The 13909-nt window shown below is 34.1% G+C and overlaps 1 protein-coding gene across 1 annotated transcript; it reads left to right on the forward strand.

Moving 5' to 3' along the window:
* The first annotated feature begins 6590 nt into the window (after positions 1-6590).
* On the forward strand, positions 6591-7595 carry LOC114632542 (taste receptor type 2 member 110-like). Its single transcript, XM_028781082.1, has one exon. The coding sequence runs from the start codon at positions 6591-6593 to the stop codon at positions 7593-7595; it is 1005 nt and encodes a 334-aa protein (XP_028636915.1).
* The last annotated feature ends 6314 nt before the right edge of the window (positions 7596-13909 follow it).

The following is a 13909-nucleotide window of genomic DNA, read 5'->3' on the forward strand; positions in this document are numbered from 1 at the left end:
TCAAAACAAACTAAGACATGCTCAGTCTGGTTAATGCAATTATAAAGGGGGAGATGTAAAGAGCTTTTAGGGCTGCCTGACAGGAAACTGACATTAGCTAAGGACAAAGAAATCAGAGGCTTGAAAAAAATTTGTCATAGACTGATGATAACAAAATGGACTGCAGGCAGGAATCTGACAATAGGTTTGAACAAATAAGTAACTTCAGAGAGAAGTCTAAATCCTAGGCTAGAAAAAAGAAGTAGGCTTCAGGCTTCAAATGACTTTGTGCTAGGACAGGGAAGTAGGCTCAGATATTCTAGTCATCCTGATAAGCCCTTAGAAATAGTGATCAGAGGAGTGATAGTGGGACTCTGTTTATTGTCTTGCCTGTTTTTTGACTACCTGGGTTTATTGTCTTGCTTGTTCCTTGACTATTTGCATCTATTGTATTGCTAGTTCCTCAACCTAGAACTGACCTTAATACTTGCATGTAATTTAAATGATATAAAAGCAAAAACAAAAACAAAAAAAAAAGAAGAGGAGGGATGGGATAGGAGACTAATAGTGGGTGGGGGAAATGGGGAAAGTGGATAACATCTGAAATGTAAATAAATATAATATCAAATAAAATAAGATTTGTTTTTACCTCCAGTTACAGAAAATAACTCATATCTGATCGAACCTTATTATTATTTTTCAGTAACCAGATGAAATATGTATATGTATTTGGTGCTGCTAGTGGTGTTTTTGTTATTATTGTTGGTCCTTGTGTGTATGTTTGTGCTTACTGCTTGTAAATAATGTAACTGCAATCCAATCTATCTTCAGATAATTATACAGAATAAATTTTTCTGGGAGATACAAAACAAACAAGAAATAAATAAGAAAGCAACCTACATGTCCATTGTTAATTTCTTCATGAAGCCACTGTATTTATAAAAATAAACTGTGGATTTTGAGAGACACTTATGGCATCTTCTGAAGACTGAGGCTCATCTACCACTTTAGTCTTTCTCAGAATTCCCCACACAATGGGTTTTAAATTTTTACCAGTGTCATCTGTACTTGGTGAATTCAATTTACATAGAGAATAGACAAGACAAAATCTTGCAAAACAGTAAAGAAAGTTTGTCTTTATTTACATACTAGCAAATCAGAATTCAACTTGAGTTTGAAAATCAGTAACCATAAATTAGGGACAATATGAAAAAATAGTATATCCCTAGCTGAAATTTCACCTGGCTAGTGATACAATTTGCATTTGTAAGTTTTGTTAATGTCTCAAAGTATTGTAAACAATTCTGACTTTTTCAGAAAAGAAATCAGTATCTATATTTTACTGGATAATGAATTTACACTAATCAGGCTGGCTCCCAATTGGTTTCTTCATGAAATGGAAGATACAGGTGTTCATCTAGTGCACATGGTCCATCCAGTTTGACAAAATTCACAAGTGAAGATGGATGTTTGTACTGCTGGGATAGCAGGACTCTCCATACATCTGCATTGCTTCAATTCTCAGCAAATTTTATTTTCATAAGATAACCAAATCATCCAATCTCACATATTTCTCCTGAACTAAAAAGACAAATAACAACCCTTTGCTTATGATGGGAATTCAGTGCTTTTGTTTCCTAAAGTTGCCATGTTAACATTATTAGACAATAAATCTCATATGAACCAATTCAGGTAAATAAACATGTAGGAAATATATCATGGAAGACAAAATTGAGGCACATTTACAACTTGTCAAGTATGACGATTTCCTTATGAAACTCTTCATGTTCTTACCTCCACCCTCCATTTCCTTTGTTTACTGTCTGTGTGAGCAAACATCCCAGAAAGTTGAACCTGCATGGCTCAATGTCCCTAGAAGTCATCACTATTGTCCACAATAAGGCTTTGAAATTCAAAGTCTCTTTCTTTGCTCTCTGTGGTATTCTCTGTGTTTCTTCATAACATATTGAAGCTTTGATGGAATGTCAAATTAAATAGACCACTTAGGTTGATAGGCTACTGGTTCCATTTCATTTTCGAGCCATTCATTTGTCCTGATTTAGGAAAAGAGATGATGCCATTGTCCTATTTCTTAGTTCTTTGACAAAAAAATCTCTGGTAGAAAGGACCTATCTGCTTGATCAGTAAGATAAAAAACTCCAAAACAAAGCAAAACAAGATTTTCACAAGAGACTCACAAAGCTCATCTGGTGTTTGGCAATTCATGGCCAAGGTGCCTGTTTGCAATGTGGTTGATATGACACTCTATTGAAGAAAAGTTATCTTCTCTTTACCAATGAATATGAATTGCATGTAGCTTCTTGTCTGGGATTGGTTCTCTATTTCTATATCCTCTTCTAAGTGCTGGGACCCCATAAGGCCAGTACTTGTTCATTGCCTCTGTGAGCTTGTATATGTATCAATTATGCTATACCTAAAATTCATTGTTTAATTGGCACACAAATAATGGCTTCATTAGGGCATTTTAACAAATATATGTTATTGTGTATTAGTCTTCTTCATCCTTCTCTTTTACACTTGTCCTTCCTCCCCTTGAAGCCCTTTTGTGAGACTCCATCCTCTCCTAAATTGCTCTTATGTTTTCACATCATATATCCAATTAACATTCTCTGATTTAACTCACATATAAACTTAAAGGCAGACAAATCTATACTAGAGAGAAAATACATGGTAAATGCTTTCCTGGATCTGGTTCATTTTGCTCAGCATAATCTACAGTTGCACACAGTTTACTGAAAGTTTGACTATTCTATTATTTTTTGACTGCTTAAAAGTGTATATTGTCACATTTTTATTCATACATACACATAGAGACTAGCAAGTGTTTTAATAAATGTGAATAGGCGACAATATTTGTTGCTTGTTTATTTAGAGATCTTCAGTTTTACACTGAATGGTGGTTTGGCAAGATTGTATGTTTATAATGCTCTGAAGGAACATTCTCCCTGGGGTTCCCACTTTACATCCCACTGACAGAAAGTAAAAATTCCCGTTGATCTTCAGTTTTCAACAGCATCTATTATCATTTATTTTCATGAAGATAGACATGCTAATGGTTGAGATGGAATTGCAAAGCAACTTTAATTGCATTTCATTGATTCTTAGGATTCTGAGTATTTATTCAAGTATTTATTGACCATCTGTATTTAGCCTATTTATCTTTTCCATTGGGTTATTTGATTGGGGCAACTAAATTCATTTTATATTTCTTAATGTGTTTGGTTAATCTCCTATTTGATACATAGTTGGAAGCAATTTTCCGTCTTCTGAATAAGGTCTATGAACTCTGGAGATTGTTTTCCTTGGTATACAGAAACTACTTAATTTCATGTAAATTCATTTGATAAATTTGGAATTATTTCATGTTCAACTGGAGTCTCTTAAAGGAAGACTTTGTGCCTTTCTATAATTGATTTATCTATTTTTTTGTCTGGATGTTTGAAGGTATTCATGGTTTTTGATCTTTTAAGTTGTGGCTATCTAGTTTTGTTTATATGTTTAATGTAAGACCTCATGTCTGCTAGTCCTATAGAATACGATTATAAATCTTGTCCTCTTATCCTGTTATCTGTGAAGATATCATGTGCCTTTGCATACTTCAGGTTAATAAATCTATGAATTCTTCTGATGTAATTCTAATGTGTTTCTCAGAAGAATATTGACACATAGGCAGCAATGAATGAAACTTACCAGGTTTGCAGGACATAACCATCTCAAGTGTTTTAGGGTTGACCACTAAGTGTCCTGAGCCAATTCTTCATTTTTTCCTTTTCTCCCTAATCATAACAGAGCCTCCCAGGTTCTATTAATCAATATATTTTGAGTTCTGAAGACCTAATTGATTAATGAGCTGTCATATATTTTCTTTACCTGGTGCACAAAGCATCAAGGTGATTACCCTCACTTGTCTCATTATGGTTCTGTGTATTTAGATATATGTATATTTATGAAATTATTTGCACTGCATTGCATCCTATTTTTATCTTCAACAGTACAAATTAAAATTAAAAGCAGCACTACTAAAAATCCATACAAAAGAAAACATAACTTTTTTCTTCCTCTTCAATCATACAGATTTCAAATAGAACTTGTTTAGAGGTTATATGTTATAATACATCAATAGAAAAAGGATTATAATTTTAGAAACAAAGAACAATGTATACAGGTATACAGAAAACTATGTATGATTCACCAAATTAACTGTTTGCTACAGTGAGTACATAAAATTTGTCAAGAATGACACAACTAACTTGAAATTAATTGTTGACTTCAGCTTCTTAATAAAATGCTGGTTCTAAATAATGACACTGCTCTCTTAAAATGCCATCTTGCTTTTATACACTTTTGCAAATAATGGAAATCACACCCTTTGAGTCATTCTTTTTTTTTTGTAGGAAAAAGACTGTCCTTACCCAGGAGTGGCATTTCAAGTGGACATCTAAGATGTTTCATATAGAGTGAAATTGAATGTAGTTGTAGGTCCTCATGACACGTTCCTCAGGACAGAGTATAGCAGGACTTTACTCAGTTCAGCCCATTTTCTAAAAAACTCTGTAAGTTCTGCTATCAACTTCCACTCTACACAGTTTCCCCCTATTCTTGCATTTTCATTATTTCTTTCAAAGCATATTTTTATTACTTGGAGGAGATATAACAGAAGAACCATTACATATTTATGTTAAATGCCCATGGAAGGCCATGAGTTACAGCCCAGGTATCTAATCTAATGTCTTATAGAAAGATGTAGAACGTATAAGAAGTAGGAAGAGCTTAAGAGAAGGAAATTACATCATAAGAGGCATGCCCTGAATGGGAATATTAGGTGCACAGGTGTTTCCTCTCACTCTACACTTGTTTGCTTCATGGCAAAAACAGTTTTGCTCCACTAGTGTTTTGCTATTCTGCCATACCAGAGACCACAAAACAATGGAGCCAAGAGATAAGAGCTGAAACTTCAGGAAGTCTGAACCAAAATTTTCTTTCTGGTAGGTAAATTAATTCAGATGTTTTACTATACTGAAAAAAAACAAAACCTAACAATGACCATTCTATCTCTGTGCTAGTGGTGTGTTTGTTTCCAGGTTTATCTTTGACTTAAACTTTGTGCATTCTGGCCTGATTTTATTTTCAATATATCTATCTCCTGATTGTATTGTACTTATAAAATTTTAAATTATATAGGACTTACAGTCTTTAGATAGTATGTTTTTTTAGGGGCCTATAAGGAATACAAGGTCTGTTTTTCATAGTAAAATTCTCCAAGTTTCCCTGCCACATATGACAATTAAGATATTTGTATTTCTGTTCTATGGTAGTATGTAATATATTATCTTCAATCATTTAATAACTCCTTAAATAGGATGGCTATAACTATGTATTTTATTTCCCATTGTGCCCACATTGTGCATCATCGTTCATCTGTCTTGGTGTCCAAAGTGATGGTAACGGAGAAGATGTTAGTGGTAGGGAAGGAAAGGTAGACAGAAAGTCTCAGGTCTTTGGTGCTAATAAAGGCATCAGCCTGTGGACAGAAAGAGGTAAGAGTGAAGAAGATTCTTCCTGGGCAGAGGAACTCATTTACCTTAAACATAGCTCCAAAGACCACATAAAATACTTCATTCTTACACATGGAGTAATATTTTGAAAAATTGCTGAACATTTACACTCAATAATCTGTGGTGGTAAGTTGGAATTCTGTTTAGAACAATGTTAAAAAAAAAAAAAACTATGAGAGAAGCTGTGCCTTGGGGAAACAGGTTTATAATACTACCTAACTAGAAGGATAAGTTGGGAGAATCATAAATTCAAGGGTTTTGTGGAATACAGAGTCTTTAAGGCAACAAGGCAACACTAAGCAATTCAGTGAGACTTTCTCACAAGGTAAAGTAAAAAAAGGTTGCTAGAGGTACAACATTTCATGTAGAACACTTGCAAGACAGATCTACATAAATGATAATTGAATCAGTGAGAATATTTATTGGAATGAAAAATAGAAAAGGGACAATTCCTCATAAAAAAGATGTTTGTGCATATGTGACTTCTGCGTATATGAATGATTGCCCGTATGAAGATTTATAAATTAAAATGACTAGTTTAAATTTTGTGACATGAACATAGCAGCAGTGACCTTCAAAGAGATTATTAGAAAATTTAAGTACTATGTAGGAAGATTTTTGACCAATGTCTACAAAGACTGGAGTGTGCGTGTGTGTGTGTGTGTTAATTTACTTAAGTAAAATATTTATCAGTTATTACCTAAGGAAGTACCACGTTCCTAAAGTTTACTATTGCTCAGACACAAAATAATGCAAAAGCTATCTTATTTTTGTAGGTTTGCACATGAGAATTCAGAATCTTATTTAACTTCAGACAACTGGATACAAGACATTGTGTCTGGATGAAGCAGAGATGATTTCATTTGGGAAGAAAAAAGCCAAGAGGTTCATAAAGAATTTACGAAACAATTCCTGGGAAATTTATCTGTTTCCTAGTCAGTAATGTGTAAATGGGATTTTAAAGCATGATTATTTAGAATTTTTAGCAACCAATATGTGGAGCTTTTTAAATGCAGCAGAAACATAAATTGAAGCATGTTCTCGCAGATAATAAAGGACTATGATATTTTTATTTTTACAATCATATTGTTTGTGGAAGTAGTAATGGGGATCTTAGGAAATGGATTCATAGCAGTAGTGAATATCCTGGACTGGACCAAGAGAAGAAGGATTTCTTCAGTGGATCAGATTCTTGCTGCCTTGGCCTTTGCCAGACTCCTCTATGTGTGGTATATGCTCATTTGTATATTGTTATTCATACTGTCCCCACATTTTTTTATGCGGTCAGAAATACTTAAATCAGTGGGCATTATCTGGGTAGTGAACAACCATTTCAGCATCTGGCTTGCTACATGCCTTGGTGTCTTTTATTTTCTCAAGATTGCCAATTTTTCTAACTCTTTTTTTCTCTACCTAAAGTGGAGAGTTAAAAAGGTGGTTTTAATGATAATACTGGTATCACTGATTTTCTTGCCTTTAAATATCTTATCTTTAGGTATCTATGATCAGTTATCAATTGAGGTTTATGAAGGAAATATGTCTTATAGTTTGTGGGATTCACCACAATTTCCCAGAATTTTCTTATTCACCAACTCATCCAAAGTTTTGTTAATCATCACCTCATCTCATATTTTGTTACCCATCAACTCCCTGTTCATGCTCATACCCTTCTCAGTGTCCCTGGTAGCTTTTCTCATGCTCATCTACTCACTGTGGAAGCATCAAAAGAAGATGCAGGTCAGTGCCAAACGACCTAGAGATGCCAGCACCATGGCCCACATGAAAGCCTTGCAAATTGGGTTCTCTTTCCTACTGCTGTATGCAATATACTTACTTTTTATTATAATAGGAATGTTGAGCCTTGGGGTTTTGGGGGGGAAATTAATACTTTTATTTGACCACATTTCTGGAATAGTTTTTCCTATAAGCCACTCATTTGTGCTGATTCTTGGAAACAGTAAGCTGAGACAAGCCGCTCTTTCTGTACTGTCTTGTCTGAGTTGCCGGTCTAAAGATATGGACACCATGAGTCCCTCATAAATTTCAGAGTTCACTGGGTAAAATCTTGAGATCTTCAATGGGATCAGGAAAACAAGGCTTCCAAGCTGGGAGGGTAATACATAGGAGTGTAGGAGGAAGATAAAGAAACTAGCAGTATATATGTGATCTCAGGGGAAATGGGAAAAGGGGAGTATTCTAGAAAGTGAAAAGGGAGGTAAATAGAGGAGTAAGAGGAGTTAGATGGGGAAAATGACACTAAGAATGGAGTCATTCTATGATGATAAAACCTATAGTGTGTCTTATTCAGGGCTCTTTAAGAGACTCCTGAAACATTCAGCCTATTGCTGTTGACACTGGTGAATAACTAGTGATGAAATTAAATCCTCATTTCTAAGGATACCATGTATGATAGGTATAGTAACTTCAGAGTTGGAACTGACCTGCCAGTTTCTTCCTGAGGACTAGTATTCATGGTATTAGAAGGCACTGTGCAAAGTCCAAAAGACAGAGGCAACTAATAGTCCTATCTCGCTATGACACCAATGAACTTCATCAATATCCAGAGATCATCATTGGATAATAGCCCTTGGTGTCTAGTAGTGACACACATATCTCGGTCATAATCAATTTTTCTGCAATTGTACTTAACACCCTTTTAACAGGAAGAATACCATGCCTATTAACATAAACTTACCTAACTATTCACTAGCTATCTGAGTGAAATCATGGTTATTGGAGGAGAATATACAACTGATTTACTAAGTCAGCATAATACCTGACAAAAGTATATGGACATTTGTTAATATACTCACAAATAATTGTAACCTTCATCTATCATCAAGAAAACAAATCTTCAAAACAGATGAGAATGACAGCAGAAAACCAAAACCAAACAAAATGCAAAGTTTTGAAGTCTATTCCAAATGAGTTCATCTATAAAGCAGTCCAACAACTAAGACTCAGAGAAGAATACAGAAGCGGGATGGAAAGATCATAAGAGTCAAACGATCAAGGATTTTGCTTTTACATTATGTTCTTTTAGTAACACCAGAAGCTATATACTTAAAGACTCAATAGCCTGACCATCGAAATGTCGGCTGAATAAGGGGTCACCAACAAACATGTCAAAATGGACTAGGAAAACATCAAATGTTCAGAAAGATCTATGGGCCTGAATAAAGCCAGGAGAAGGAGAGAAAGTCCTCCCCAAGGAAAAGCACAACAATTGAAATTATAATGTCGAATGGTCACTTCTGAAAATACACAAACAGGTATTATTATAGGGCCATATATATAACATGGATTTATACATATTTTAAGTATACTATCTGGATATGTATTTATAAATGTATATTATATGGACACAAATAATATTATATGGACACAAATAATACATGGACACACATACACACACATACACACACACATACCCACACACACATACCCACACACACACACACACATATATATATATATATACATATATATATATGTATGTATGTATGTATATATACAGATTCATTCAATAAAAAGCAATGAAAAAAAGAGGAAAAAAATTTGAAGAGAATGGAGAAGGGTATTTGCAAGGTCTTGGAGAGATAATAGGGAATGTAGAAATTTTGTAATTCAAATACAATCTCAAAACCACAACAAATCAACTAAAGATATTACACTAGAATAATATTGAAAATAATCATACATTTGGAGTCTGTCACATCCAATATTAGTTGGTCATAGGGAAAAATTCCGTTGAAATTATAATTGTGTGTAAATTTTACACAAAATGTAATAAAATACTTTTATTAAAATATTATCTGATAAGTATAGTCTTCTAATATATTTGTGTTATGGCTTTTCTGCTTAGATAAAAATTACATACCAATATTTGGAATAAGAACTAACTAAAATCATTATGCATTTAGAATATATAACTGTGTACTGTTATATTAGGATACTCAATACAGAATAATTGTCCATCACCTTAAAGATTTTGAACTTTGTGTTGTGTCAACCTTTTGAAATTTAATATGTGAGATATATTTACTCATTTGTGTCTAGGAGATAGGTACTCATTTGTGTATCTTTTGTATAGTGCTGTCTTAGAAATAAATGAACAGTTTCTTATTGGAGGGAGGAGAGATCCTCATCTACACTGAGGAAAGAAAGAGAACTTCTAACTCATTTGCTGCTTCTGATACTCATGAACCCCAGAAAGATACTCTACAATGTTGAATATAGCTAAGACTATCTAGAGGAAGGAGACTCTGAGCTACAGAGCTACTTGCAAGTTATGCACAGAGCTCCTGGAATGCAGCTCTCAGAAGTCATGGCAGTGTGTGGGGTGGGCTTTTTGTTATGCATCTGCCTTTGAATCACACATGTTCCTGTAAATCAGCCTTTTTCCAACCTCTTATAATTAACCCTAATAAGTTTACTAGTTCACTAAGCTTGACTGGAGTTGAATCATTTCCCTGGCCCACAATGTCTGGCATAGTCAAGTTATTCATGTCTTTCCTATAAAAATCACAATAGTACTTATAGTGCGTCAGATTTTTCTAAGACAGTGTGAAAAAATGTCTGTTCACCACAGATAGGAACTTATGACAGACTAAAGAATTGAATTCACCAAAGTCCACCCTGGAGAACCAGTGAGTTCACTGCAGGTGGTTGTTGTTGTTTTTCTCTTGGTCTTGCTTTTTAAAAAATTTAATTAATTTACTTGTTTTTCACTCCAAATTTTATTCCTTTCTGATCCAGTCTCAGACTGTTCCACATCCCATACCTCTTCCCTACCTCCCTATCTCCATGTGGATGTTCCTACTCCCAAGCCCCACCCACCAGATCTCTAAACTCCCTGGCATCTCCAGTCTATTTGAGAGTTAAGTGCATCTTCTCTGACTAAACTCAGACCCAGCAATTCTCAGTTGTCTATGTGTTGGAGGACTCATATTAGCTGGTGTATGCTGCCTAGTTGGTCTTCCAGTGTTTGAGAGATCTCAGGGCTCCAGGTTGAGACTGCTGGTCCTTCTACAAGGTTGCTCTCCTCCTCAGCTTCTTCGAGCTATTCCATAACTCAACCACAGGGGTCAGCTGAATTGAAACATTCTGTCCAGGAGATGGAATGTTTTCAAAAGCTGAAACTTATAAGATCCATGATGTTCCCTTACCAATGTTATGTAAGCAGTTAATTACTACTGGGAGACCATAACTAGCTGAGTGATCAGGAGGAGACTCTGTTGAACTGAGTTGCGTTAAAGATATTCTGACTTTCAAAATACTTTCAAATGGAACAGAGAGCACCAGAGTAGTATTATTTGGGATTTGTCATCTATTTTGGAGTAGGCTTTTAATAGTGTAATTCATTTTGAGTTCATCCCCATTCCTTTAAATTACCCTTCAACCTATCTCATATAGGCAATTGAAATCATGACCAAGTAAAATAAAAAGAAATTAATTTGAAAAGTTGGACTTTAGTGTCTATTAATTTCTTTTAGTTTGTCATGTATTTTTTACATGGGGAAAGTGTAAGTCTGTCTGGGTTGTCTCACCAAAAAACGTCTCTCACAACATTGGTCCTAACCTACAGGTCCTTGGTAAATGGTACTTAGAAGTCTGTGAGTTATTCGAATATGTATTTTAAAGACAAGTTTGTCATACAGGGCATTTTCCTGGAGGAAGAAAATGAGGTAAATAAGATAGATTGATTAAAATTAACTTTTTGTTATTAGTAGTTGTGTTGGTGGTGGTGGTAGTGGTTGTGGTGGTAGTATGTGTTTGTGTGTGTGTGTGTGTGTGTGTTTGCATGTATGTGTATATAAGCTACTCAATCTGTATGATGTTACTTGTATGTATGTTTTCAGGGTTGACAATTTGGTATTGGATAACTAATTGGTGTGTTCTTCCATGTAGAAGATCATTTCTTCTAATTTAACATTTCTGCTTGCCTGTATTTCTAAAAGATGAGGCCTTGTGAGCTTTTACCCATCCATGATTATTGGTGTTCTTGTGAATTCATATATAAGCATCCATATTGATATTATTTTATGAGTGTAGCTTCTGAAATTCCTAGGATACAGAATCTCACAACAAACACTCTGTTCCTCTGGCTCTTGCTGTCTTTCCAGCCTTGCTTTCTGTGACAGTTCTTGAATATCAAGTGCTGGAGTGAACTGTAGTTGTATGAGGTCTACAACTCTGCCTTTTGATTGGTCTTGTATTTTTATAATAGACGCTTGTGTGTTACAAAGATAATTTTCCTTGATGAGGGGTGAGGACTTAACCTTATTTTGAGTTAGAAATTAAAGATAATTTCAACAAATTGGTGAAAATTGTTACCATAGTAAGATTCAGATCTTGAGACACATAAAGGAGAACATACTCATAAATTCTGTATGCAAAGCAAAATCTATGGTAAGAGGGAATTGGATATACTTTAGAATATTTATTTTTATTTGCATGAAAAAATCCTTCAAATAGTAGAGTATGCCCATGAAATAGATTTTCTTACTCTCCTAGTGTCATTAATTTGTTTATTCAATTAATAAATATAACTGTATGTTGAATATCTGTTATGTGTTTTTTACTGATATTTTCATAAAATTTGAAATCTATGAAAACTGAGAGTCTGTAATATGTTAAAATGATAAGATATGTATGTAGCAATAATCTCTATTGTTCACAACTTTATACTGTTCATATACATATAAAATAGGTTTTCTTTTTTCATGCAAAGAAACCTAAATACCTAAAGTTGTCTTACAAATTACTAATTGTGAACTCTTCTTGGTAGGAAATACATTATGAGTTTTACAGTGCTTTTGATGCAGGTAACTTTTCTGCCACATGTGTAACGATGATTACGGATGCTTAAGTATTTTTTCAGTGTTTTGAAAGGTGCTTTAAAAAAAGTGCTATTTGATGAAAATATTAGATATTTATTGAGACTCATGTCATAACTGACACGCTAGAAATTTTAAGAATAGCAAGGGAAATAAAAAAGGTCAGACACAAGTATATAAAAGGCATTCCAATGATGTTCGTTTTTTATGAATCATTATGCATAGCTTAGAGAAAAATGGATTACCAGAAATTCTTGTATTTATAAATCAGTGTTTAATATATATATACATATATATATATATGTAATACAGTCATATATATATATAATATGTTATATATATTATATTTACTCTTTTATATATTTTATTTCGTGTTTTATCTCATATACAGCTATCATATGGAAAAGAAATAAATGAAAAATAGTTGAAAATAAGTCTAAAAAGACATAAGAGCATAAGCTGATCTTGGTGGTTATAGAGCTGTAATCCTATCTACTCTGGAGGCTGAAACAGGAAGATCAGGAGTTGATGTCAGTATTGTGTATAAAATTCCTCAAAACATTAATTTAAAGTCAATTAATTTAACTAATTTAAAATTTAAATTAACAAGCACTCCATAAGAGACTCTTGAGGCTCATTTGATGTTTGCCAACATCTCCTGGCCATGGTGCCTATTGGTACTGTGGTTGATATGCCCAGTGATACTCTATTGGAGAAAACTTATTTTCTCTTTACCAGTGGGTATCAATTACATATAGCTTCTCAACTGGCATTGATTCCCCATATCTATATCACCCTCTAAGTGCTGGGACCCTATCTGGCTGGTAGTTGTTCATGTCTTGTTTGTGCTGTCTCAGAGTTTATGAGTTTATATGTGCATCCATTCTGCTGTAGGTGGAATACACTATTTCTTTTACCATCATCCATCACCTCTGGCTCTTATAATATTTCTATCTCCCCTTCTGCATAGCTGTCTGACCCTTTAGGAAGAGGATTAAAGAAGATATCCCATTTAACAATGAGTGTTCCAAAGTCTTCTGTGAATGACATTTTCATGGTAGTATCTTCTAGATGACTATTTGTTAAACAAAGTGGTATTTTGGGGTCTTTTTTGGATTTTTTTTTATTTATTTACATTTCAAATATTATCACCTTTCCTTGTCCCTCCTTTACCCTCAGAAATCTACCTCATTTTTAATAGTTGTTTAACTGGAACATAGACAATGGCTTCATCAGGGCATTTTAACACATACATGTTATTGTTCATTGGTCTTGTTCATCTCTCTCCTCCACTCTTTTCATTCATGCTCTGGAAGCCATTTTGTTTGTCTCCATCCCTACCTAAGTAGCTCTCCTCCTGATTTCATGCTGTGTATCCAATTACCTTCTATTTCTTCTACATATAAGTGCCTAACTTTCATAAATATAAATTTAAATCTAAAAAAATTTGTATGATAGAAAGTTCATGGTATTTGTTTCTCTGCATGTGGTTTATTTTGCTTAACATAATCTACA

This window comes from Grammomys surdaster, unplaced genomic scaffold (assembly GCF_004785775.1).
Source record: "Grammomys surdaster isolate TR1022 unplaced genomic scaffold, NIH_TR_1.0 373, whole genome shotgun sequence".
In the NCBI taxonomy this organism is placed as follows: domain Eukaryota; kingdom Metazoa; phylum Chordata; class Mammalia; order Rodentia; family Muridae; genus Grammomys; species Grammomys surdaster.

Excerpts from the sequence above, each read along its gene's own strand:
- LOC114632542 (XM_028781082.1), top strand. The coding sequence starts at position 6,591 with ATGTTCTCGCAGATAATAAAGGACTATGATATTTTTATTTTTACAATC.